Source organism: Zosterops lateralis, assembly GCF_965231275.1.
Source record: "Zosterops lateralis genome assembly, chromosome: 19".
Taxonomy (NCBI): domain Eukaryota; kingdom Metazoa; phylum Chordata; class Aves; order Passeriformes; family Zosteropidae; genus Zosterops; species Zosterops lateralis.
The window spans coordinates 5,015,932-5,040,107 of record NC_139779.1 but is presented as its reverse complement, the minus strand read 5'-3'; the positions used below and the strand labels follow the sequence as shown (position 1 = coordinate 5,040,107).

General features: G+C 41.5%; 1 protein-coding gene across 1 annotated transcript; it reads left to right on the top strand.

Moving 5' to 3' along the window:
* The first annotated feature begins 75 nt into the window (after nucleotides 1-75).
* Nucleotides 76-23,014, top strand: RPA1 (replication protein A1). Its single transcript, XM_083875108.1, has 17 exons — nucleotides 76-161; nucleotides 505-552; nucleotides 797-875; nucleotides 1,397-1,505; nucleotides 2,334-2,422; nucleotides 6,987-7,070; nucleotides 8,302-8,434; nucleotides 9,402-9,504; nucleotides 10,618-10,686; nucleotides 10,828-11,020; nucleotides 12,115-12,254; nucleotides 13,843-13,991; nucleotides 15,281-15,413; nucleotides 16,663-16,839; nucleotides 18,129-18,236; nucleotides 21,527-21,613; nucleotides 21,987-23,014. Exons 1-17 carry the CDS (start codon nucleotides 129-131, stop codon nucleotides 22,092-22,094), a joined length of 1,842 nt encoding a protein of 613 aa, XP_083731234.1. The 5' UTR covers nucleotides 76-128; the 3' UTR covers nucleotides 22,095-23,014.
* Nucleotides 23,015-24,176: the final 1,162 nt, after the last annotated feature.

Below are 24,176 nucleotides of genomic sequence, written 5' to 3'. Positions count from 1 at the left end.
GGTGACAACACGACGGTGACGTAGCGACGCCGGAAAAAGGCAGTGGCGGCAGCGGCGGCGGGAGGATTTGGCGGCAGCGGCGGGAGGATTTGGCGGCAGCGGCAGGAGGATTTGGCGGACGCGGCACCATGAGCGTGCGGCTGACCGAGGGGGCCATCGCGGTGAGCGGCTCGGGGTGGGCTGGGATGGACCTGCTCCTGGTCAGGGTGGGAGGTGAAAGCCGGGCCTGGCACCGAGTCCGGCCCGGTCCCGAGGGAAGAAGCAGGCCCGGAGCGGGGCCTGGTCCCGGGGGATGGTCCTGGTCCAGCGGTGACGGTCGCACCCGCATCCCTGGCATTTCTACGGCAGTTCCTCCTCAACTGCTTGGCTACAACCCTTCGTAGGTTGGGCCCGATGGTCTCAGACTTCTAAGCTCATTGATTCTGTGGTTCTGTCACTGTGCGGGGCGAGGCGTTCCCGGGCGTGGCAGTGCCACATTTCTGAGCGTCTCTTTTATTTCTCCAGGCCATAATGCAAGGGGAGGAAGTCTCCAAGCCCGTGCTGCAAGTCATCGTGAGTACTATTCCTTCCGGGGTCCTGAGTGCAGTCAGACTTCTCTGCAGAGAAGCCGATCAAGGCTGCTCTACTTTTAGTTCTCTTAATTTTATTTTACATTCCTTGGGCTGTGCCATTGATATTAATGTTGAAAAAAGCCGAGTAGATAAGTTACTTGTTGTTGATGTCACTTCCTGTTTTTGAAAAGTTTCTGAACAAATGTGAACGGACAGCCTGGGTTGTTTTTTTTTTTCCCCTGCAGAACACACGGGCTATTGCCACAGGAACTGGACCCCCACGTTACCGTGTGCTGATGAGTGATGGGGTGAACACCCTCTCCTGTGAGTATGACAAGCTGCTCTGAGGTTTTTCTAAGTGTGGAGATGCTAAGGGTGATAAAGTTCCTGGTCTGGTGGTAACTGGATGCAAGGTGCTAAAATAAATACTGAAGGAAATTGTGGTTTTTCACTGGGCCACAGACTCTGAAGTGTGCAGCTACATTTTGTTGTTTAGGTGAAATCTTTGACTTTTGGAACTTTGTGAAATGTAAGCAATCAACTTGCTGCAGGATATAATGAAAATACAGAAGTCTATACGTGTAGCATTGATTTTAAAGTAATTTAATTTTCCTCTCAGTTCTTTGATATACAATCATTCTAGCTATCACTGCACTCTGAAGTGTGGGGAATAAATACAGTTTATAGCCAGTTTTGATGACTTCTTAGCAGCTGCACTGTTTTCTTTGTCAAGCTGTAGATCAGTGCAATACTTGACTGGCTGGAAAAGGTGTGGCCAGCCATGGCAGCCCTTTTTTACAGCTGGCACTGTGAATTGTTTCAATATTTTCCTTCTATTCCTGCAGCATTCATGTTAGCAACACAGCTGAACTCCCTGGTGGAAGAGGAACGCCTGGCAGCCCGGTGTATTTGCCAGGTTAACAGATTCATTGTCAACAGCCTGAAAGATGGAAGGTATTTATGTTAATCTTTAAGTACAGCCCTACAGAAAGGCAGCTGCACCAGTGGGGGCTCTGTGCTTTGTGGCTAGGCAGAGGCCAGGTGCTTTTGGTTGGGATTATGTGAAAATACTTGGGCTTTAGGGTGAGAAGGAAAGTCCACAGCAGTAACAGAAGAAATAAATTGCAGGATGTGGCTCTAGTGGGATCAGATGTATCTGGTACAGTGATTTAGTAATACAAAGTTTCCAGTTGCAATACTCCAACTCCAGCTGGAATACTCCAAATACTTGTACAAAGCTTCCTTAAAATTATCTGCTGTTGAAAGGAAACAATAAAGATACCTTGTTACTTAGGTGCTGTGGAATCTAATCTTTCATCAAAATTTGAGGAAATAAGATAGGAGAAAAATTTGAGGGGATGAGATACTGCAAAATGAGAAAGAATCCAGGTGAAACTATTACAGAAAAACTAAGTGTATGTCTAGCAGGATGTGAACTGAGGTTCATATTCTATTTACTCTGCAGAAAAGACAACTTTTGAGGCAGAAAATAAAAATCTGGTATGGTTTTGCTACTTTTAAAACACAGTGGTTTCCCAAGCTATTTTTAGTGCCTGTTCAACCTGCCATCACCCGTCTTTGATGCAGTGTGATGTTGTTCCAAGCTTACTTGTCCCTCAAGAGGGGGCTTAGTTGGCAGTGGAGAGCTTTTGTCTCCCAGATCCTTCATCCAAAGAATCAGCCTCTTCATGCCTGGTTTTCTCACCTGCTGCAAAGGATATTCAGAGATGGGAGTTGCAGAGGAAGTGAAAGTCTTTATTTGCTGTCTGTTCTGTGTTGTAGGAGAGTGGTTATCCTGATGGATGTAAATGTCCTGCAAACTGCTGATCAGGTCCCTGGGCCTATTGGCAATCCCCAGCCATACAATGAAGGTGAGTATCTGTAAGCAAATACTTTTTCTGTCAGCTCAGAGAGCCTTTCAGCTTTTCTCTTTCACTTGAAAAAAAGCAGTCAGACATGTTCAGGTTTTTTTATGCCTGGAATAGTGATGTCCAGATCTTGAAAATCCTTTTTGTTTGTGCCACACAAAACTGGAGGTTGTTCCTATTTTAATAAACTCTGCACCGTGGCTGAAGCTCGAGTCTCTCCATGGTATTTGGAGCATCCATACCTTATAACTCTGACAGGTTTTTATTGCAGTGAGTGGTCTCTACCTCGAGTTCCAGTAAGTAAGCGGAAGCTCTTTTATGTCTCCTCATAATGAGTAATCAAATAGATTCTAATTTCTCCTGTCTGGAAAGAAACAGGAGGAGGAAGATGGAATAATGATCTGTAAAAGTCTAAGATGGTGTGGAGGGGATGAATAAAGAATGATGAATCTCTCTCTCTCTCTCTTTCCTATGTTCATTTGATGCTCTTTAGCTCTCGTGTTGTCAGGCAGTGGTTGTAAAACAAAGGCTGCACCACACCCCTAAACTGCATAGTTAGATTATGGAACTTGTGGAGGTAGGTGCCAAAAATTGGCTCAGGTTCAAAAAGCAATTAGATGTGAAAGAGGAATCCATTAAAGGCTGTTAAACATAACAATACATCCTCTGCATGAATGTTAGGCGCAGGAAGCACTAAAACTTAGATTGCTCCAAGTACATAGATGAGAGACTGGTATGAAAACAAGGAGAGCACAAAATTCCCCAAACACCCATTCCTGCCATGCCCAGCTGAAAAAGGATTGAGGCACTGGGTGGACCTTAATCTGACCTGCCATGAATCTCATTAGATCTGTTATGTTGCATAAATAACTGTGTTCTTCACTTTTGTGTGCTGAGCTTGCAGTTCTCATGCAAATGATTTTTTAAATTAAAACATTTTTTTCCCTCAGAGAACGTTCAAAAGTCTGTTCTGCTCTTCCAATTCTGATCTTTTAAACAGGAGGGAGAATAATAAGCACTTAAAGAAAATATTTGAACAGCTCTGTCAGTGATGTATACACAGATAATGGCTGGAATTTAATAGCAAACAGCTCTTCCTGAAGATTTTTTTTTATCCTGAGAGGAGTGAACTAATATATTTTTATTACTAAGGGACCACACATTAGTGGCAAGAGTTTTCTGTAGAACAGTTTGGACAAACAGTGGTGGTAGGTACATTGCTCTTCTGGTTAAAAATCTATTCTGTTGCAAAGGCAAAGACATCTTTCTTCATTAACTTTTTCCAAGGGAATTAAGAGGGGCGTTTGTTAAATGAGCCTAAAGAATCCTTTGTTCCTTTGATAGTTACTTAGCTAATTGCTGTTTAAAAAATGTGTTGACATCTCAGATTTTATGGTTTAATCCCACAGTTGCTGTAGAGACCAAGACTTTCAGAATAGCTACTGAGCAGACTGTTTTGTGCCTTTCTCCCATTTCCCTGCTTATGTGATACAAGAGCTTGTGAACTATAGTGTTTTTCAGTTATATTGTTGCTTAGAAACCACTGAGAACGTGGTATCTGACAGAACTGAGCTGAAAATATACCTTAAACTATAAATTCTGGTGAAATTACCATTACTTTGATCAAAGTTGTGTTCTTCATTTGGACTTACAAAAATACCCTGCGGTGAAGGTTTCAAATCTAAACTCTTTTGGAGATGTTACAGGTCTGTGGTCATAATATGTGGAGGCTTGCACTAGATAAAAGATGCCAAATAGGATGGGATATGTATTTCATTTTTACACTGATCTTATTCTGACGACTTCATACCCTTTTATTTGGTACTGAATAAGGTTTCTCATACAGAAGATGGTAATAGTTTAGATTAGGTAAGATTAACCCAGCCTTGCTGATCTGCAGGCTGCAAGGTTTGTCACGAAGGCCCTGATGAAATGGCAGAGGTGTGTATTTCAAATTGCATATTCTCCAAGTTCCTGTATATATTAAGAAATAATATTTTTGAGGGACACTCGGCTGAAGCAAAATGAGCATCTTAAATGTGCTTTGCGGTTTCCATTAAAAATAAGTTCTGGTATTTTAAAAATGTATCTTATAGCCCTACTTTTGGTTTTTCTTGAAATACAGATCTCAGACTGCCAGACCTAGGATTAAGGAATATTCTTTCTCAGGCTGTAATAGCACAGTGGGACCCAGGAGGGTGAGAAGCTGGCTTTTGGCCACTTTACATGGGAGCAGTAGGTGGTTAATCTGCCTAACAAGGAAGCTAGAGACACAATCTTCTTATTACAAATCATAAAAACTTTTCAGGCAGCCTCTCATAATAGTATTGAAAATTAAGACTGAGCAGTTTAGTTCTTGTTGAAGACTGGATGGTTGTGTTATTACTGTCGTTAATCTCATTCAAATTACTCTGATGCTGGACTTTCTTTTCACTATGACAATGACTTGCTACTTACGTTTAACTTCTGTCATTAATCTTTCCATGTTGAAATGTTTATGTACTTACACATTCACTTGAACTCCTTATTCTTGCCCTTCCAACTGCTGTGATTTAGGTGTGTGTTGTTTCAAAGTGCATTTTTTTTTCCCCCCTTCTCTCCCTTCCCTGCTGCTCAGTTCTGGGGCAGGTCTTGTGGCTCTGTGGCAAAACCTCTTGGTGACAAATTATTGGAAGCTGAGGGCTCCTGTTACATAGTTATTGCCTTTGAGTGGGCTGTGGGGCAGCTGCAGGCAAAGGTCTTGGCTTTGCCTAACCCACTACATACGGCAGAAATGTGAGCAGGTATTTCAGCTGGTTTTTTTCACCTCTTCTAATAAAAACTAACAGCAAAAACCAGGCAGCCTCCTCAGTTTTCTGAGCACTTTAAGTGATCTGTAGGCCACCAGCCACCAAAAATCACAGTTTAGGAGTCCCTAGGCTCTCCAAGCGAGAAAATTGGAGAGATATTTCTGCTACTTCTGTATTTGAACACATGCACAGATGTGTGAATTTATTCTTACTCTGTTGAGAAACACTCGGCTGTGGGTAGGCAGCCATTAAAATGTGAATTTGTGTTTCATAACGCACACGTGTTCCAATGGATGTGGTGGTCTTTAGTTTGGTTTTCAGTGTGTTTTTTTTTTTTTTAAATCACAAATTCCTACAGAAAAAAACATATTTGGAAGAAAAGCAATGAGGAAACCTCTTGCTGCTTCATACCCACATTCTGTTCTTCCTGAATATTCCTCCCCTGACCAGACATATTTTTCTCCTAATGCGTCTTGTTGGGTTTTTTCCACTTTCCCTTGCACAAAATGAATTTGGGTGTGGAGTGCTGACCCTCTGAGCACCTGAGGCCACTGAGCAAGGGGGAGACCTGGCTCCTCCATCTAGTGGAACCTGCAGCAAATACACATTTTGCTGTTTGACGTCACGCTGTTGCCAGGGAGACTGTCACCAGTTCACCGATGTGACTCTACTGCGGCAAGTTAGAAGAGCAGATTGGGGTTTGTGCAAGGAAGAACCTGGATTTTGGATTAAAAATAACCAGGGGGTTACCTCTGGAGCCTGCACCACATCAGGTAGCACCACACTGGGTTCTCCTTGTGTGAGCCTTTTAATCCTTTCCCGTAGTTTGGTGCCATCCCTCCATCCTGGAGTTCTCTGCTTTTGTTCCTCGTAGTGCTCTTCAGGCTTGGCCTGACCTTCTTATCCACTTTCTCTGCCCATTTTCCTCCTCACATCCCAAATTGTGGGGGTTTTCCCTGTCAGGCCTAGGTCTCCCTGCAAAGCAAGACCTTAAGGATCAGTTGTGTCCAAAAGGACAAAAATGTTGGATATTTTCTCGTCTAGAGGCAGATTATGGTAAAGAGATTCAAATTTTTGAATGGTAAATTAGTCTTTTAATGGACTTTTACTTTAGATATGCCTGTCTGCTCTTACCCTTGTAATTTATCATTAATTTAAAGCAAGTAAAAGTCCTGAAATGTAAAAAAATGGACACTGTGTTCTTGCTATAGCATCACTTTGCTCCCTAAGCAATTTACTGCTTTGTGCCAAGAGGGGCCCTGGTGAATTCTGGAGTGATGACTCCATCACACCCATATTAAACATCTTCATATTTTGGAAATAAAATGCAGCAGGTGTTTTCTTTGTCTTGGGTTAACTTCAGATTTGACTTTACCCAGTGGATTTTTGGCCCTTTCTGAGTGATGAGACAGAATTCTCTCCAGTTTTTTTTTTTTATCTTAGCTGTTAGGTAGAAGCAGAAACTACCTGTCAGAGCAATAGCAGCTGATAAACACTGAAAAGTTGTCAAGATTACTTCAGGGCTGTCCTTTTAAATCACCATCAGCTCTGAGTTCTTTCCAAGTTGAAAGCAGTTGCTTGAGGAAAGAGATCTGACTGGAATTCCTTCATGGTAATGTTCAACAGATAGCTTGCTGCTCCTGTGTCTTAAATACCTGAATTTTAGCATGTTCTCTGTGGTTTTAATTTTTTTTTTTAATGCAAGTCTTATTTCCTAAAAGGATACTTTGAATTATTGTGCTCCCTACTCCATGGTCTCTTTCCATTTTAATTACCAGGACAAGGGCAACGTTCCGCAGCTCCAGCAGGAAACTCAGCAGCCAGCAAACCCCAGCAACAAAATGGCAATTTGTCTGGAGCAGGTAAGAATCATCCTGGGCAGGAATTCTGATAATGTGATCAGTGAGAAACTACAGCTTCAGTTTAAATAAAATCCTTTCTCTAATGGTGTTGCACGAGAAACTCTCCACTGAGGAGTAACCCATAGCTTGACAAGGTGAATTCTCTCCAGAGAACTCAATACTTGGTTATAAAAGTGGGAAAAAAAATGTTCCTTTCCTTCCCCAAGGGAAAAAACCCCCAACTTTATTCAGTTTACACTGCATTTTGAAGCAGTGCTCTTTGGACACCCAAATGAGGCTGCAGTTTGGAGCTGGCCACCAACTGTGTGTGTTACCAATGCTGAGATAGAGGCCAAACAGTTTAGGCAATACACTGAAATTATTTGATAGTACATCTAGAAACGTGTTTTTTTAATCAAGATTTCAGTGAGAGAAAGATGCAGTCAATTTAAATGTCAGCCTGTAGACTTTTTTTTTTTTTCTTGAGCTAAAAAGTTGTCAATCCCAATTCTTGGTGCTGCTTTAACTTGTCTGTATTCTTTACCCCTGTGTTTGGGAAGGGTTTTTAAATAGTAAAATTTTGACATTTGCTTAGAAACTTGAAGCAGAAAACAAGCTCCTCCTTCCATGCTTGAAGCTGATCACAAGAGTTTTTTGCATATACATTGACAAGACTGAGTTTAGAATTAGCAGCATCACTTGATGTCAAAAAACTATTTGTGGGGTATTTTTCCTTAGTTGTTCCCCAAGTGTTGTCTTGATCTAACACTTCCCATCCCTGGAAATGTTCAAGGCTGAGTTGGGTGGGGTTCTGGGTAAGGTTGTTTGTGGAAGATATCCCTGTCCTTGGCAGGGGGTTGGAATGAGTCCCATCCAACCCAAACCACCCTGTAATTCTGTTATTTTAGAGAATTTACTGCTAAACTGTTGTATGCCACTTAACCTATGTTCAAGTGGTTGACTCTTGTGGACACATCTCCACTTAAGTGCAGGCACTCCAAAAGGTCTGAGAGTGTGTCTTCTGCAGCATTTTGCAGCCTAGAAAACACTTGTGACCAAGAGCAGAAACCATGCAACAAACTTCAAGCCCCTCTGTGGTACCCACATGGACAGGGAGCTCCAGTGTTCCCTAGAACTTTGCCTGTGTGGCTCCTCTTGGCATGGTGGAGAAGTTCTGCACCCTGAGTTGGTTTTAACCTGATTTTTGTGTGCGAAGCTGAAATCCTCTCTGCTCTGTTGTGGTTTTTGGAAGGTCCTGCTGCTCCCAAGTACCACGCTCCCTCCAACCAGTTTGGAAAAGCAAGTGCTCCCAGTGCCCCGAAGACACCTGGAGGGTCTCAGGCCAAAGTGGTGCCAATTGCCAGCCTGAATCCATACCAGAGCAAGTGAGTTCTTGTGGTTTGCCAGGCCTTGTTCATGTCACAGGCATGAAGGAACAATAGCTTTGTTTTGCTTTTCTGTGTGTGAGTCTTTGTCAGATAATTCATTGAGTTCTTTAGACTTTATTGGTTAAGTTCAAACAAACCAACCCAACAATGACCACAAAACCACCCAAAGAAACAAGCAAAAAACCTTCCATAGAAACACTGGTGGGCTTTGTTTTGGTTTTTGGGGGGTTTTGTTTTGTTGTTTTGGGGGTTTGTTTGGGGTTTTGTTTTCTGCCTTTTTTTTTTTTCTTTTGGGGAAGGGTGTTCTTTCTTTCTTTCTTTTTTATCTTTTTAAATTGCATCAACACTCTTAACAATCTGAGATTTGCCTTGCCATTGTCTTGGTGCAGCTGCCCTGCTGAGCTTGATAGGTTTTTAATATTTTAGTTGAAAATCGATTGACTTGTCTGGGGGTTTTTTCTTCCTAAAGCAACCCTCTTTTTGGTAACTTAATGACAAAACAGCTCAGTAAGCTATTCACTTCGGCTACTGAGCTGTTGAAAAGCATGAGGATGTAATTATTTAGTGAATGACATTTTTAAGTTATGCAAACTGATTTGATTACCCAAGTTAAATGCGAATCCTATAATTGAGCTCTTGAGTTCTGGCGTGGCTTTTCAGAGCAGGCAAACTGCTGTGTGAGAAATGTACCCTAGAAGAGTAAAAGATTTGAGGCCTGCTTCTGTGCAGAAGAATTGTTCACTATTATTATCATACTGGATGCTTTATGGCTGCTTTGTTGCCTTCTCTACAACTTTCTGTCTTTAATGGTCTAGGCCATTAAAACAGAGAGCTGTGGAAAGAGTTGCCGAGGTGCAGTGGGAAGATTCTGGCTTTTAAATAGTCACATTACAGTTCCAAAGGTTTGTCAAGTCAATCTCTTCTTTAAGGAGATGCAGAAGAGTGATTTCTTGCATGATTTCAGGTGGACCATTTGTGCTCGGGTTACCCAAAAAGGTCAGATCCGCACGTGGAGCAACTCCCGTGGTGAAGGAAAGCTCTTTTCCATAGAGCTGGTTGATGAAAGTGTAAGTGTCATATGTTGAGACAAAGATAATGTATGCCAGATGCTGATGAACCCTTCATAAAGACAGAATAGAGGAAATAAAGTGCATTTTTCGGAAATGGTTTTTTTTTATTACAACTGAAACTTGTATCCCCGCATTCATTAAGTTGCACATCAACGTGCCAGTTTTTATCCAGAATGAAGTCTTAAATGTGCAGCATTGCTGATTATTTTTCATCAAAGTCTATAGTGTGTGACTGGATTTTTGCAGCTTCAAAACAGAGTTATTTATGCAAACTGACAACCTAATACTGAGGGTTGTGGTGGTTTCCTGTAGATTGAGAGTGACATCTCCTCCTGGCTGAGCTACACCTTACAAAACAGAGAGTGAGAGGAGCATTACCTCCAAGTTACAAGCTTTCAATTTTCATGAGGAAATTGGAGTACAAATTATTGTAACACCGAGAAATTTCCTCTGTGGTTTGTTTGGGGAATGGTATCTGGTTAATCGAACTAAACTTGCCGTTTGTCAAACCTCTTATCAAATTACAGCCTTCTGTCGTGAAAACAAACAAGATTCTGCTAGATTATATTGAGTGTAAAATGTGAGGTTAATAATATAACATGTTGTCACCAGGCATTTGTTTTCTCTGCATAGTGTCTGTATTAATTTTTTTTTTAAAACAGTGTTTATATCTAGTGAGGGTATAATTGTTATTAATTCTTACTTATAGACATATCTGAGTGGGAGCCATCACAATACACTGTGTGCTAACTTGTGGAGCTGCGGGGTCTATTTGAATTTTATTTCATCACTGCCAGTTTCACTGGCATTTTCAGAGGTGTCTCTATGATGGATGTAGTTCTTATGCCTTTTATTCTGAAGCTGTAGATGTACTAATGAGACTTGAATATGAGGTTTGATTGTCAGGTGTAGAATATGTCATTTTAGCTCTAACTACAGATGTGAAGGGAAGGTTGTTTGTTTCTCACATGCCTGAAGCTACCCTGGCAGACCCCGCTGTCTCTGCAGGACTGCTGCCACTTAACATTGCAAAGATTTTTTTTATTATTTTTTTAAAATCTTTTTCCATGCCAAATTTCACTTCTGACCAGCTCCCCTATTTTCCTGCAGGGTGAGATTAGAGCTACTGCATTCAACGATCAAGCAGACAAGTTCTTTCCGCTCCTTGAATTGAACAAGGTATGGTAGTTTTGTGCTTTCTTAGACTGACAGGAGCTGGAAAAAGAGGAACTTGAGTCTAGCAAGGATTTTTAAAGGTGAACACAATCTATTTTCCCTGACTACTGATAATATCCCCTGTTTCATTGCTTTCTCCTGTAGGTATATTATTTTACCAAAGGCAATTTGAAGACTGCTAACAAGCAATATACAGCTGTTAAGAATGACTATGAGATTACATTCACTAATGAGACTTCAGTTGTGCCCTGTGATGATGCCCAGCATCTTCCATCTGTTCAGTTTGATTTTGTATCCATCTCTGAGTTGGAGAACACACCCAAAGACTCGATTGTTGGTCAGTGAAAGTAGAAAAATGGCAAATTCTAAAGCTTTGAAGTTTGACTTTTGTGTCCTCAATTCTGGGCAGGTAGTGAGCATAGGATGCTTCGAGTGTTGTGATCTCTTAATTGAAGTCATCCAGTGGTGGTTGCCATTAAAAAACACCACAGGCAATTTCCTGTTAAGATGATTTTGCCATGTTTTCTAACAATATATAACAATTATTCTTCAAACTTGTGCTTCAAACTAAAGACAGTAGGTGATAGTTGTTTATTGTGCTGTGATCACTGTTTTCCACAGAAAAAGGCTGAAAGAAAAAAATGCCCTTGCTCAGCACGTGTGCATTTCATACCTTCTGTGGTCTTGCTTTCTTTCACTATCTAATTATCTCTGTAGTGATTTTGGCATAATTCATTGCATCCAAGTCCAAGTTGCATGACTGTTTTGGCTTGCTTTGTGAAGTATTGGAGGTTTGTTTTTCTGTAATTCGTTGGGCAGAGTACTCCGGAAAAATCAGAGGCTTGGGTGGGGGCGAGGGTTCTCAGGTTTCAGAGGCACAAGATGCCTGTGATTCAGAGACATTCAGCTGGGAATTTTAAAGGTAGATGGGTAATATTAAACATGGTGTATTTTTAGGGACTGCACAGGGGCTTGCTTTAGCTCTTACCACCTGAACATGCAGACTTGTTAAAGTTGTAACTTATGATTGCAGAGTTTTGCGGAGGCACGAGCCAGTTGTTTCATTGTCTTTCAGTCACTTTGAAGGCTCTTGCTTGTGCTTTTAACAGCAAGTATGTGTTACATGATCAGGACTGAAGTCCTTTGACAGAATGTGATGGGAAAAGATAGTACAATGCCTTGATCTCTCTAATGTGGCGAGGCTTGCATTCATGAATATCTTAATGACTGCGTCAACAAAATTAAAGCACTGAAGAGTTCTGTAGTGGAACATTCCTACCATAATACACTTAATTTCCATATCAGATTGCATTTCAATAGGGAGCTGGGATACAAGGTAAAAATCTGACAGTAGGTTTAAATTCTTCTCTTGTGATCTTGTATTCCCCGATTGTGACCCTTGAGTAACTCTAAATTGTAACTGTTTCTCAGATGTAATTGGAATTTGCAAGAGCTACGAAGATGTCACTAAAATTACAGTGAAAGCTAACAATAGGGAGGTTTCAAAGAGGAACGTGCATCTGATGGATACATCAGGGAAACTGGTGACAGCTACGCTGTGGGGAAATGAGGTATGTGCTCTCTTACCTGTTCTTAACAAAGCTTCCTTGGTGTAGGGTGAGTTGTCACCTGAGATGGGCACAGCACTGACACAGTCCTGGGTGTTCAAAAGATCAGGGGCCAAGAGAAGGTGAAAGACTGTCTGGTTGCATTCAGGTGTGATGTTCTTAACCTTTCCCTGACAAACTGCTGACATGATCTGACTAATGTGTTCTGAACAACTGCAGACATGATGTCTCAAGCCAAAACACTGAAGGGAACGGGCTCCTGGTTTAGGAAAGGGTATGAGCTGCAGTTTGATTATGGAAAAGCCTGCTGGCTATGGCTGTCTCAAATGAGATGAATTTTATTTTTAGGGTGGGATACGTGTTACCCCTAATGAGCAGGTTGAGAGGCTCTGTCTCAGACTGGGAGTTTTAAAGCATCAGAGGCTTGGAAGCGAAAGTTTGAACAGTTGCAGTAAACTGCTTATCTTTTTAACAGGCTACTTTGTTTTCTACTGTTGTTATAGATACTTAGGGATTTATGTGCCAGTCTATAAAATGGGAGGGATCCTGCCAGCTTGACAGTGATGCTTTATGGCTAAATGATCAAGTGCACTGATACTGTAGGTACCTAAACACCATTAACCATCTGCTGATACAAATGAAGTAAACTAAAGTTCAGTATCACAAAGCCTTAAGATTGAACTAGGTTATACTAGGAGAGACTAGTGGTGTACAATTCCTGGCATAACTCTTCCAACAGAGATCAGAGTCTGCATTTTGCATAGTTAAATCTGTTTGCTTGCTTGTAGAATAGAAATATCAATAAACATTGAGGGGGAGTGATGTATGGCTTGCAGCTGGCACAGTTAGGGTTAGAATCTGTATGTCCTTTACAACAGTCACTGCCATGACGCCTGGGATGTGTTTTCTGTTCGTTTTGCATTTCATAGGTACAGGGAGTACTACTGCAACTCCAGCTCATTTGTTATCTTATGATCCCCCCCTTGCTTGCTGTGTGGTGTGGGGTCCATAAAATCTATACTTTTCAAACTCTCTCTAATGCCATGAGGTCCTTTGTTAGTGTCAGACTACTGAGGTGATGGCAGTTGAACAGCATTAGAGCAGCTTTATGAGATAAAAACCAGAAGATGGAAAGTTGAGTAAAAATGTTTGGTCAGCATAGCTGCACTTCTGTGTAAGTGGTAGTAAGATGGACATGATTGGCTCAGTGAAGCTGAATGAGTTGTTCTGTCTCCTGAGGAGTCTGATATGAACAATTAATTTTGTTTCCATTCCCATAACACATCTCCCTTCCTAAAATCCTGGTGTAAAGCTGCTGACAGAGGGGACCAGTCTTTGCTAATAAACCCGTGGTGTGACTTAAGGATTCTCTGGTTCCCCAGGAAACAAGGTGTTGGGATTGCACAGAAAATTGTCACCTACCATTGCTTAAACTCCTAATGACACCATTCAAAACCTCACCTTTTAGATACAGTGGTGTCGTTTGATTCAGGTTTGGTCTCTTGTCACGACCTGTGAATTATGACCACAAGTTCAGTGCCTTTCCTGTAACGTGCTGCTGCTGCTGCTCTCTGGTTTTTCACACATGCAGGCTGAACAGTTTGATGGTTCCAGACAGCCTGTGATTGCCATCAAAGGAGCCCGTGTCTCTGACTTTGGTGGCAGAAGCCTGTCTGTCCTGTCCTCCAGCACAGTTGTCATCAACCCTGATAGCCCAGAGGCTTTCAAGCTCCGAGGATGGTATGAGCGTGTTTGTTGTTTCATTTCAACCTCCCGCAGAGTATTTGTTTTATTTTGTTTCTCTGTACTTGAGCAGTGTTTGTGTAGCACTGAGGGAAAGTGGCAGGAGGGTATGGCTTCCAGGGCTGTAGAAACTTCTCTGGCTTGCAAGCCCTAGAGCCTGGAAGGCTGTCCTTCTTAAGTTGTTCAATTCAAAAAACTTTTAATTCCATGACAGACCTTGAAAAATTGGAATCGGGGTAGTGCATGCTGACCCAAAGCCTTGGAAGGCAGCATGAAATCAGGCTTGACCAGCTCTACTTTCTGAGGCTTGATCTGAGAGAACAGTATTTTTTTCCACAGGCTTTTTTTCCATTGTGTGGAATCTGATACGCACTCAGTTAGTGTGGAGGGACTGTTTGACATCTCTCAGTGTCTGGTTCTTGCCAGATATTTTTCAGATAGCAAAATAACTCTTTTATTGTCAGGAAAACAAAGCGATTTCATTGTTGCCTCTCCTGTAAGTAGTTGTTAAATTGTCTGCTGTAAGTATGAATGTGGTGAGATGTGGTGTGTGTATGTGTGAAGAGGGTTAAGTGCCAACAGCATCAGACTTGTGAATCCTGAGTCTTCAGATTCCAGTTACATCACCCAAATGTGGATGAAATAAGTGGCATCCTCCATTTGTCATTGAGCTGTGGCTCTCCCATACTTCAGAGGCTTGTTGGAGATAAAATTGATTGTGGGTCTGAGCTATTACTGTCACGCTTTAATTAAGCTCAATCTTTGAGCCTCGTTGGTGTGTTTGTGAAATCACAAAGCCCATCACAACAGGAATGCAGTGCAACCTTTTGCTCAAGAGCTGTGCTTTCTTATTTTAACAGAGGAAGCATAATCTTTTCAATGCTATTTGCTTTTTCTTTCGAAGCTGCTGCGAAGATAATGGTACCATGTAATTTAATTTTAATTATGGAAATATCTTGATGCCCTTAAATCTTGTTATCTGCCTCTCTCTGAGAAGTGTGCAGTGCGTGGTTTGACCACTAGCTGGCAAACAAATTGCAGTTATATAGAACAAAGCTGTCCTCCTTTTGTGGGTTTGTAAAATACTGTGCTAATTAAGTCAGACTATTAACTTATTCTGAAATGCTATTTTTGTTTGCAATATACACATATTACTGTAATTGTTTCCTTTGCAATCATTGATAAAAAATCCCTCATGTATCAAGCACATGAAAATAAACATAAGCTTTTTGATAAGTCTGTATGGTCTGCTCTCCAAAAATAGAAGTGCATCTGTGTGGTTGCAGGTTTGACTCCGAGGGGCAGCTTCTGGAATGTTCCTCCATCTCTGATGTGAGGGGTGGGCCAGCAGCTGGAGCAAACACCAATTGGAAAACTTTGTCTGAAGCCAAATCTGAGAACTTGGGACAAGGAGATAAGGTAAGGCATGGCCACTCAGCACAAGCTTTGTGTATTGGGGAGAAAATAAAAGCAAGGCTTTGTGCAGGTGTTCTTCTTATTGAAGTAGCCTACGTGTTGAGCAGTATGTGTTTACTGCCTTGGAATTTATGCTATTAATTAATATTATTGTTTTTCAAATAAATCCAAGCTTGTTGCTGATGTTGCAACATGACACATTGTTTGCAAGAGAATCCTCAGCCTTGTTTAAATGAAGGGGGGATGTTTCTACCCCAGAGATTTTCAGATAAGCAGCACAGAGTGTTCCAGGAGAAACAGGTGCATTAGGAGGAAGTGGTTTTCAAGGGTGCACACTTGGTCAATAGAAAAGCTGGTAATAAACCCCAGGTCTTTGGCTTTTCATTCCAGAAACCTCTCTAGGTTTTTTATTTTTAATTTTTTAAAATTTATACTGCGCTTTTCTTTTTTTTTTTTTTTTTTTTTTTTTTTCTTAGAGTCTTAATTTTTTTTTTTTTTTTTTGTCTTAAGTGCTGAGCTGTTTGGAATATCCAAGAGCTTCTATCCATGAAAAAACCTTTAAAATGGCAGAATGGTTTGGGTTGGAAGGGACCTTAAAGATCACCTCTTTCCAAACCCCTAATCATGGGCAGGGATGCCACCTCTTAGATAAGGTGGCTCAAGGTCCCATCCAGCCTGGCCTTGAACACTTTCACTTTACTTGTAATTCAGCTATTTTCTCTGACAATTTTTGCCCATGCTTCTTAAGCAACCTCTGTTTTTCTGCTGAAAGACTTGACCGTGGTCTCAAACCATTATGATGATTATTTTAGTGTGGTGAGTGGGTATTTTGTTCTGTAGGCTATAGTTTAATCAAATGCTTATCTGTAACACTACACAATAGGCTTTCTGTTTTTTTGTATTGGTTCCCGAAAGAAGCGTAGGAAAGTGCAGAATCTTAATCCTGTGAAAAAGTGCAGATTTGAACAGACACAATGGAGAATCAAATATGCTTTATCTAAAGAAGACCTAGCAATTGGAGTTTCCTGCAATGGAAACACAAAATAATCTTGCTGTAGGGGCTTTATTAACATAATGGAAGCCTAAAAATTATTGCAACAGAGGGGTTGATTTACAGTTTCCCAGTAATCCATAGCTGTTAAGCTTTCTAATCCTAAATATCCAAGTATGGGCGCCTTGCTTTTGTAGTTAATTCAGAATGGGGGAAAACATTGAGTATTTTGAGGCTAATGTTGCACACTCACTCTCCCAGGCAGATTATTTTAGCTGTGTGGGCACAATTGTACATCTGCGCAAAGAGAACAGCATGTACCAGGCATGTCCCTCTCAGGATTGCAACAAGAAAGTGATAGACCAGCAAAACGGACTTTACCGCTGCGAGAAGTGTGACCGCGAATTCCCCAACTTCAAGTACCGCCTGATGCTCCTGGTGAGTACCCGGATCAGATCTCAGGGCGTTTCCTGCCACGTTCCCAGCACATTCCAAACAGGAAATCTTTTGAGGGATCACCGGTGCTGTTTGTCTGTCTGTGCTGCCCCTGAGTTAGAGGGTATTCAGCTGCTTTGTGTGCTGTATACCTGAGTGAGGGATGTTTCATTGAGCTGATTAGCAGTTTGTTTTCCTAGTGCTCCAATTAAGAGCTTTTCTCTTTGCCAAAAAGTTGCTGCTAGCTCGGTGGATTCTGGTTTCCAAGTGTACTATGCAGTGCAGAATACAGATGGCCTCCGCCTCTTCAGTAGTGAAGATAAACTGAAGTAAAATGGCATTTCTGGAGAGCAGTAATTGCACTTTTACAGCTGCTACCTATATTTAGTACAGTTTTTTTGGTAGGTATTGTTCTGCCTCGTGCTTTAATGGAGCCTGCTTCAGAAAGTTGTTTGGGGATTATTATTGTGATGCCCACTTACACCATAGGCATTGAACCCTCTTCTGTTTTACATTATAAATTAGGGTTGTAGCTGCCTCTTAGAAATGCTCTGCCAGGTGGGCATGCAGAGAGAAGAGAACTATCCCTGCAGCCTCCCTAAAACACAAACTACTTCTGAATAATTTTTATCAGCTAACTTCTAGGAACACATAGGCTGCTTTGCATAGCAGAGTCATTCTTGTAGAATATAAAGAGGATGTTGAGGGTACACTCAAGGCCGTCAGAGCAGTGTCTCCCATTTCCTCATTCTTAATTGTCAAAGCAGCCAGGAAGTGCATGTGAGGCCGGAAATTGATCTTTTAACTGTCCAATCCTTGAATGTTTTGATAGTTTCCTCATACCATAACATAGTGTTACATGAATTTATGCTCAAGCACTTAGGTATGTGCAAAGTGAATTCAGTTTGCAGAGTTTCTGCTGTCCCCCTTGGTGGTTATTGTTGTGGGATACCTGTTCCTGCTCACAGCTCATCAGTGGCAGCAGGACACAGCTGAGCATCCATCAGTGTTGTCCTGCTATGATCTTATTGGCCTCTCCCTGTGGTTCAATCTACTGCCAATATTAACCTTTGTTAAGTTATGGACATTCTGTGGAGCTTAAAAAAGATAGGAAGTCACTGCTTTCTACCCTCAGTGATTGAAAGGACATACAGGTCAGGCTCTGAGAGTTACTGGAAATTTAAAACACACTATAGCTCTGAGATATTTTTTCTTTTGTGTTATCTTCTGTCTTTCTGGAGGAAAAGGCAACTGGGTGAAATAACCTTTTGGGTTTTGTTGTTGTATTCTAGATTACCATTGCAGACTGTCTGGAATATCAGTGGGTGACTTGTTTCCAAGACACAGCAGAGTTCATTCTTGGGCAAAACGCAGCTTTCCTGGGAGAACTGAAGGAAAAGGTCAGTCAATTAGCTAATTGTGTTTTTACTGTTTGCCTTGAAGTTGGACTATGTTTCACTCATCTTGTGTTGGGATGCCCTCAGATTTCTTGGTTTTTTGGTTTTTTTTGTTTTTGTTTTTTTTTTTAAACCTTCTGGTAAGGAAATATTCTTGTAATGTTTTGAAGGTGGGTCTGACAAAGATGTAAGGTTTGTGTGGAACACCAGTGCTGATCCCCCAGAGAGCATGGTCTGATATTTGTGTGTGAATGTGCAGGAAATGTGGCAAAGGCACTGGGGCATGTTCATGTACTTGCTGCGGGAATTAACAGCATTTAAAATAGATAAAATTATGCCACATGAAAGAAAGGGATGTTCTGTTTCATTTGTCAAGGACTTGATTTGACCCTTTCTCTGGGTGATAGGCCAGCTCGGCTCAGCCCAAGGTTGTCCTCCAGATGTTGGCCTTCAGTATCTTTTACAAGTTCACAAATCATTGCTTCTCCCTAGCCCGAAGTTCTTGGCAGGGACTTGTTTACTCTCCTTGGGATTATTTTCCACAGGCCATCTGCCTGAAGAACAGAGATTTGCCTGCTTTCCCCCATAGTTTGCTCCCACAGTCAGTCTGTCTACCCCTGAGCTCTTTTGGCTGCTGAAAGCTGGAGATGAGCCTGTCCTCATCACCTGGACCTGCAGAGGCAGCTGATGACTCCAGGGTTGTGCCATGGCCTTTGGGGGACTGACAGCTTTAACATGTGTTGGCTCCAGCAGAAAAGACAGCCTGTTTTATCACTGTACCTAGATTGGAAGAATCTAAAAAAAAAACCCCTAGTTTAGCGATGAATGCTGACAACATTATCCCTAATGTGTTCCAAAAATTTGTTTACAAAATCAAAAAGTTCTGGAACACTTTGTATGTATCTTTGTTAAGTAGGCAGGAAGCTTATTGAACTGATGTGTGTGAGCCCACTTTTGAAGGCTCTTTTTTCCCTGCACCAAATATCATCAGAACTTTGAGGGTCTCATGAAAACCACAGTTTGTAAAACAGGTCATTGGCAGAGATGCTGAAGTGATCTTCCTGTGACAGGTAGAACAGTTTTTAAGGTTGTAAGTCATTAGACACTAACAGGCAGTATTATCTTCCCTTTGTCACTCTGTGCTTTTCTGCTGCATTTGTCTTTCTTCCAACCAAAATAATCTTTTCCTGATTTTTTTTTTTTTTTAAACTTGTGTACTGTATAAAAACTGTGTGGCTTTGTTTGGTTTTTAAATGATGTGGAATGCATGATAAGTTCTTGAATTGCATATGAGCCTTGCTGTGCTCCCAGGCTAAGGCTGTTTGATTCCAGGACTCCACAGATAGCCCAGTTGTTGGTTAACACATTGCTTGGATGTTGGGAGGGAAATGAAGCAGGAGGGATTGTTGAGGCTGTTGTCTTGAGACACTGTTGGAGACGTCTGTTTCTGCAAAGCAGGGCTATTTTTCCTGTAACGTGGAATGATTTTTGGAAATTTTCTGTACTCTGGCTGTCAGAGGTGAAGGGTACAAAGGTTGTGGTTGTGGGATGCTGAGTTTTTGTGGCATTACAAAGGCTGTACACCTCTGTTCTGTAGGAAGATGTCCAGCTGAGGGGATTCTAATTAGATGTGCTTGCACTTTTGCATTTCCATTTTCAGATGTTCTTAACCTGTCAATATTTTCTTTCTTCAGCCGTGCTTAATCTCTGCTAGACTTTAAACAAAATTTCTTAGTCGCTTTTAATGTTGAAGAGAACTGGGTGGGGAAGGAGAGACAGCAGATCCTATGTACCAGTACAAACATGTAATGCCTTTTGAAGAGCTGCCTAATGGAAATGGCTGAGGATAGAAAATGGAACATAATATGGAGTGAGCCCTTGAGCGGGAATGCTTTGTGTTCCAGGAGAAATTGGTTTTGATTTGACACTTTTATGAGCCTTTAAAAATGGTACTCGATGCATTTGCAGTAAGCTTTTCTTAGTGGTTTTTCTCTGATAGAGCTGATGCAGTGTCTTGTGAAGTTGGTGGGAGTCTTTTCACTGCTCACAGTATGGATGGAGTTCATGTACAGCCCGTGACCACGCTAAGCAGAGATACATGTGCAAGGTTTTTCATCTGCCTCTTGCCTGTGCTTGTTAGATACCAAAGGAGGTAATGTGGGGTAGCAGTGACTGCTATGCTGAGGGCATTTTCAACTCACTAATGGTTAGCACAGTTTGTGACAGAGCTGCAGAGAGGAGCTAAATGCTTTATTAAGCGAGTTTTCTTATCCTCTAATCCACAAAATGGCCAAAGGAAGGGGTTTTGATATTCAGGAGGGATATGCCTAAATTCTGTAATCTGTGAACCTAGCTGCTCCTGTTCACCTTCATTTGTTGTGCTTTTCTAAACCCTAGGAGAATCACTGTGTAGTGTAAAATAGTGCTGCACACAGTGAAAAACAGCAGATGTAACACTTGGAATGTGAGTGGAACTGGGGTGGATTCAATTCCAGATCAGATGCTCTGTCTGCTGCTGGAGTGACTGATCAAGTCAAGTGCATCTGGTAGATAAATGCATTAATAATTACTTGTCAGTATCATCAGGGAGATGCAGGAATTTTTTTGAATGTCAGCAAAGGTTTTTACGACTCATATTTTTACAAAAATAAACTTTTTTTTTTTTCACAGTCTCCACGACTTGCCTGCTCCTTTTCTACTGTTTTGACAAATTGTCTGTTATAAATGATGATGATGATGTTTAGTGTTCATATGGTAATTAGAAGCAGCTTATGTTATAAATATGACACAGTCTTCTCATGGTTATTAAAGCACGTTCAAAACATGGATCTGCTTTTTTTATAGAACATTCTCTTAAATAGGCCTGTGTCAGGATGAGAAGGATACATTGCAGCTTTGATGGATAAGCAGAAAACCAGAATGCCTAATAAGGCAATTAATAAGGAAATAGTTAACTCTGTCAGTGTTTGTGATCACAGTACAACACCAGAATTAGCCAGTTTGGCAGCTCCTGAAGATTTGTAGCATTTTTGTTCCTTACACCTGGTTGCAGATTCAGTGCAATTGTGTGTTCCTTTGTAGCTAAAAAGTTGTCACCTTTTTATTTTAAAAACTTTTGAATTATGGGTTTGGCATCTAAAATGTAGTGACGAAAGACTTGGCTCTGCCTGTGGGGGCCAGGTATTTTTGGTGTTTTGCCAACCTCCCCAAAAACTGAGCTGTTCTCAAAGTTCATGGCACTACTGGGAGCTTGGAGTGTCTGCGGCTGATCCCTGTCTTTGTCCTTCCCTCAGAACGAGCAGGCTTTTGAAGAAGTGTTCCAAAACGCAAACTTCAACACCTACGAGTTCAGGATCCGAGTGAAACTGGAAACTTACAACGTAAGTGTTGCCCAAAAGGCAAATAATGTAACTTGTGGCTTTTGTAGTTCAACTTGTCTCCATAGGAGGTGGCTTCCTCCTCTTATGTTTGTGGGGAGAGGTTTCCCTTGCTCACAGAGAACAGAAGATTCCAAAGATCACACAAATACTGTCAATCTTGAGCACTGAAGGGGGGGATCCTTGCTGCTCCTTCTCAGGCTCATCAAGAGTGGCTGGTTTCACATGAAAACAACATATCAGCTCTGGGAGTTGTGTTGGCACTCCCAGCTAACCCAGATACCATGAGCAGTAAGTTAATGGGGCAGAAGGAGGTTGGAACCAAATGCCTGGAGTGCTTCATGTTCTTTTACATACTAAAATTTCTCTTTTGCAGGACGAGTCTCGTATTAAGGCCACAGCAATGGACGTCAAACCCGTGAACTACAGAGAATACAGCAAGAGGTTGATTGCCAACATCAGGAGAAATGCTCAGCTGGGGTGAGGAGGCCAGTGCTGGCTGCTTGAGCCCAGAACTTCCAGGAAAAACTCAATAGATAACGTTACACTGACTTTTTTTCTGCACCCCATGTGTGATAATTCAGCATTAGTTACGCCAAGCATGGCAGCCCAGCGTAGTGGGCTGAGTGATTTGATGTATTTCTCTGGAGATGTGCCCTGGGAGGTAAGAGTGCACTCTGATGGCCATGACTTTGTAGTCTGTTGTGGTCTATTAAACTCTGACAGTGCTGGAAAGGAATCTCTAGACAGATTGCCAGGCTCTTTAAGACAAACCACTCAGTATGTCTGAGGTAACTTTGCTCTCTTCCTATATGTAAAGCTGAATTATATAACCATTTTGTCGTCTTTGCAAGGAAGTAGTGACAACCTTGACACTTTGACTTGTTCAGCAGAGGGTAGGAGGAACAGTGTCACAGAGCTTTCAGATCTGGACAAAAGAGAACAGGTCTATTAGTACAAGTTAGTTCCCTTCCATAGAATTCAAAGGCTTTCACTTTCCACAGGTGCCATGCAGTTGTTAATGCTTGGAATGGCAATATGGTAGAATTATTAATCAAAGACATATCTCTTATATCTGAAGAATATCCTTCCTTCAGGGTTTAATAGACTGAGTCAGATGGGTCTGATATTAATCAAAATTGTCTCTTCTGAGGAAGGCAGATAAGCATTGACTCTCCATCCCCCAGGGAAATCCAGGCAACTACAAAGCATTGCTTTAGTTTTCTCTTCAATTAATACTATGGATTTCTGACTGATTTTTTTTTGGGCTCACAGTTCCTGCCTATACATGTTTTGTATGTTTGTATGTTGGGTTTCTTTGGTTTTATTTGTAACGATGTTAATCTGAAATAGGTCTTTAAATGGGGGGAGCTTTGTTTCAATAAACACTGTTTAATTCCTGTATAGTGAATTTTGCTTTCTTTGAACACCAAAGACTTCTCATTACTGGAAAGCAATTAATTAGCTTTCATAATAAGCATTCACTTGGGGGAGATGTTACCTTATTACAAACTCTAAGGTTAGACTGAAGAATGGAGACTTCCTTGCCTGATGTTAACAGCATGGAAATGCAGTGATATTTTCACCATTTCTGTGCCTGAGAATGCTGATGAGCTGGCACTTCTGGGATTTTTATTGACGTTTACACAGCAGTCTAAAACTAACCAGGCTTTGAGATTTGTTCAGACATAGAGCTAGTACAGAAAACAGTAATTATGCTACTGGGCTTTTCAGTCAGCAGAGCATGCTAGCTCTGTGTGCTCCTAATCACATTAATTATGTGTTCCCTGGCTGCAGCTCACAGCTTGGCATTTGCTGCACAGCTCCAAGCATCCAGGCAATGCTGCAGTGGGGCTCTGGTAGCACAAGTGAGGTTTATTTATTTATTTTGCTCCGTAGAGCAGAGTTTCTTCAGTGTGTATTCAGTTGGTGCCCTTTATTCCCTGTGATTTCCTGTTTGTCATCTCAAGTCTTGGTGTTTAAGTGCTGTAAATGTCATTTCCATTGATGGACATGAAGCACATTATTCTGGGCCCATTAATTGTGAACACAACCTCTTCTTTTTTTGATTCTGAAGATCACGACTGGGTTCTTCTGCTGATGTCTTGCATTTTTTTTATTGAAGTATTTGTTCCCTCTGACCTTGCTTATAAAGCATTGACTAGAAAATTACGGTCTTCAGCACAGTTCTGGATTGACAAATGGTAGGTTAGTGGTGATAATCCATCTTTCCACTCTGCTAACCAGTCTTTTAGTTCTGCTCCCTTCCTATCCCTCCTACCCAATTTTAGGAAACTGGGAACAAGTGGTAATGTACAATGTTCCTTGAGGCTCATTTCCAATTCCTGGGCCCATCCATATACACCAGGAAGCTTTTATGGGTGTTGTTTTTGGCAGGTGTTTGCTGATCTGAGTGTTGCACACCTGTCTCTGCTGGGGCAGCTCCTTCTCCCAAGGAGAATTGCTGCACATCCATATTGCAGGGTTTACTGTGCCATCAGCCAGAGCACTAGAGATGGAGGGTATCAATACTCAAGAGCACTAAGATATCTTACAGGATCAGCTG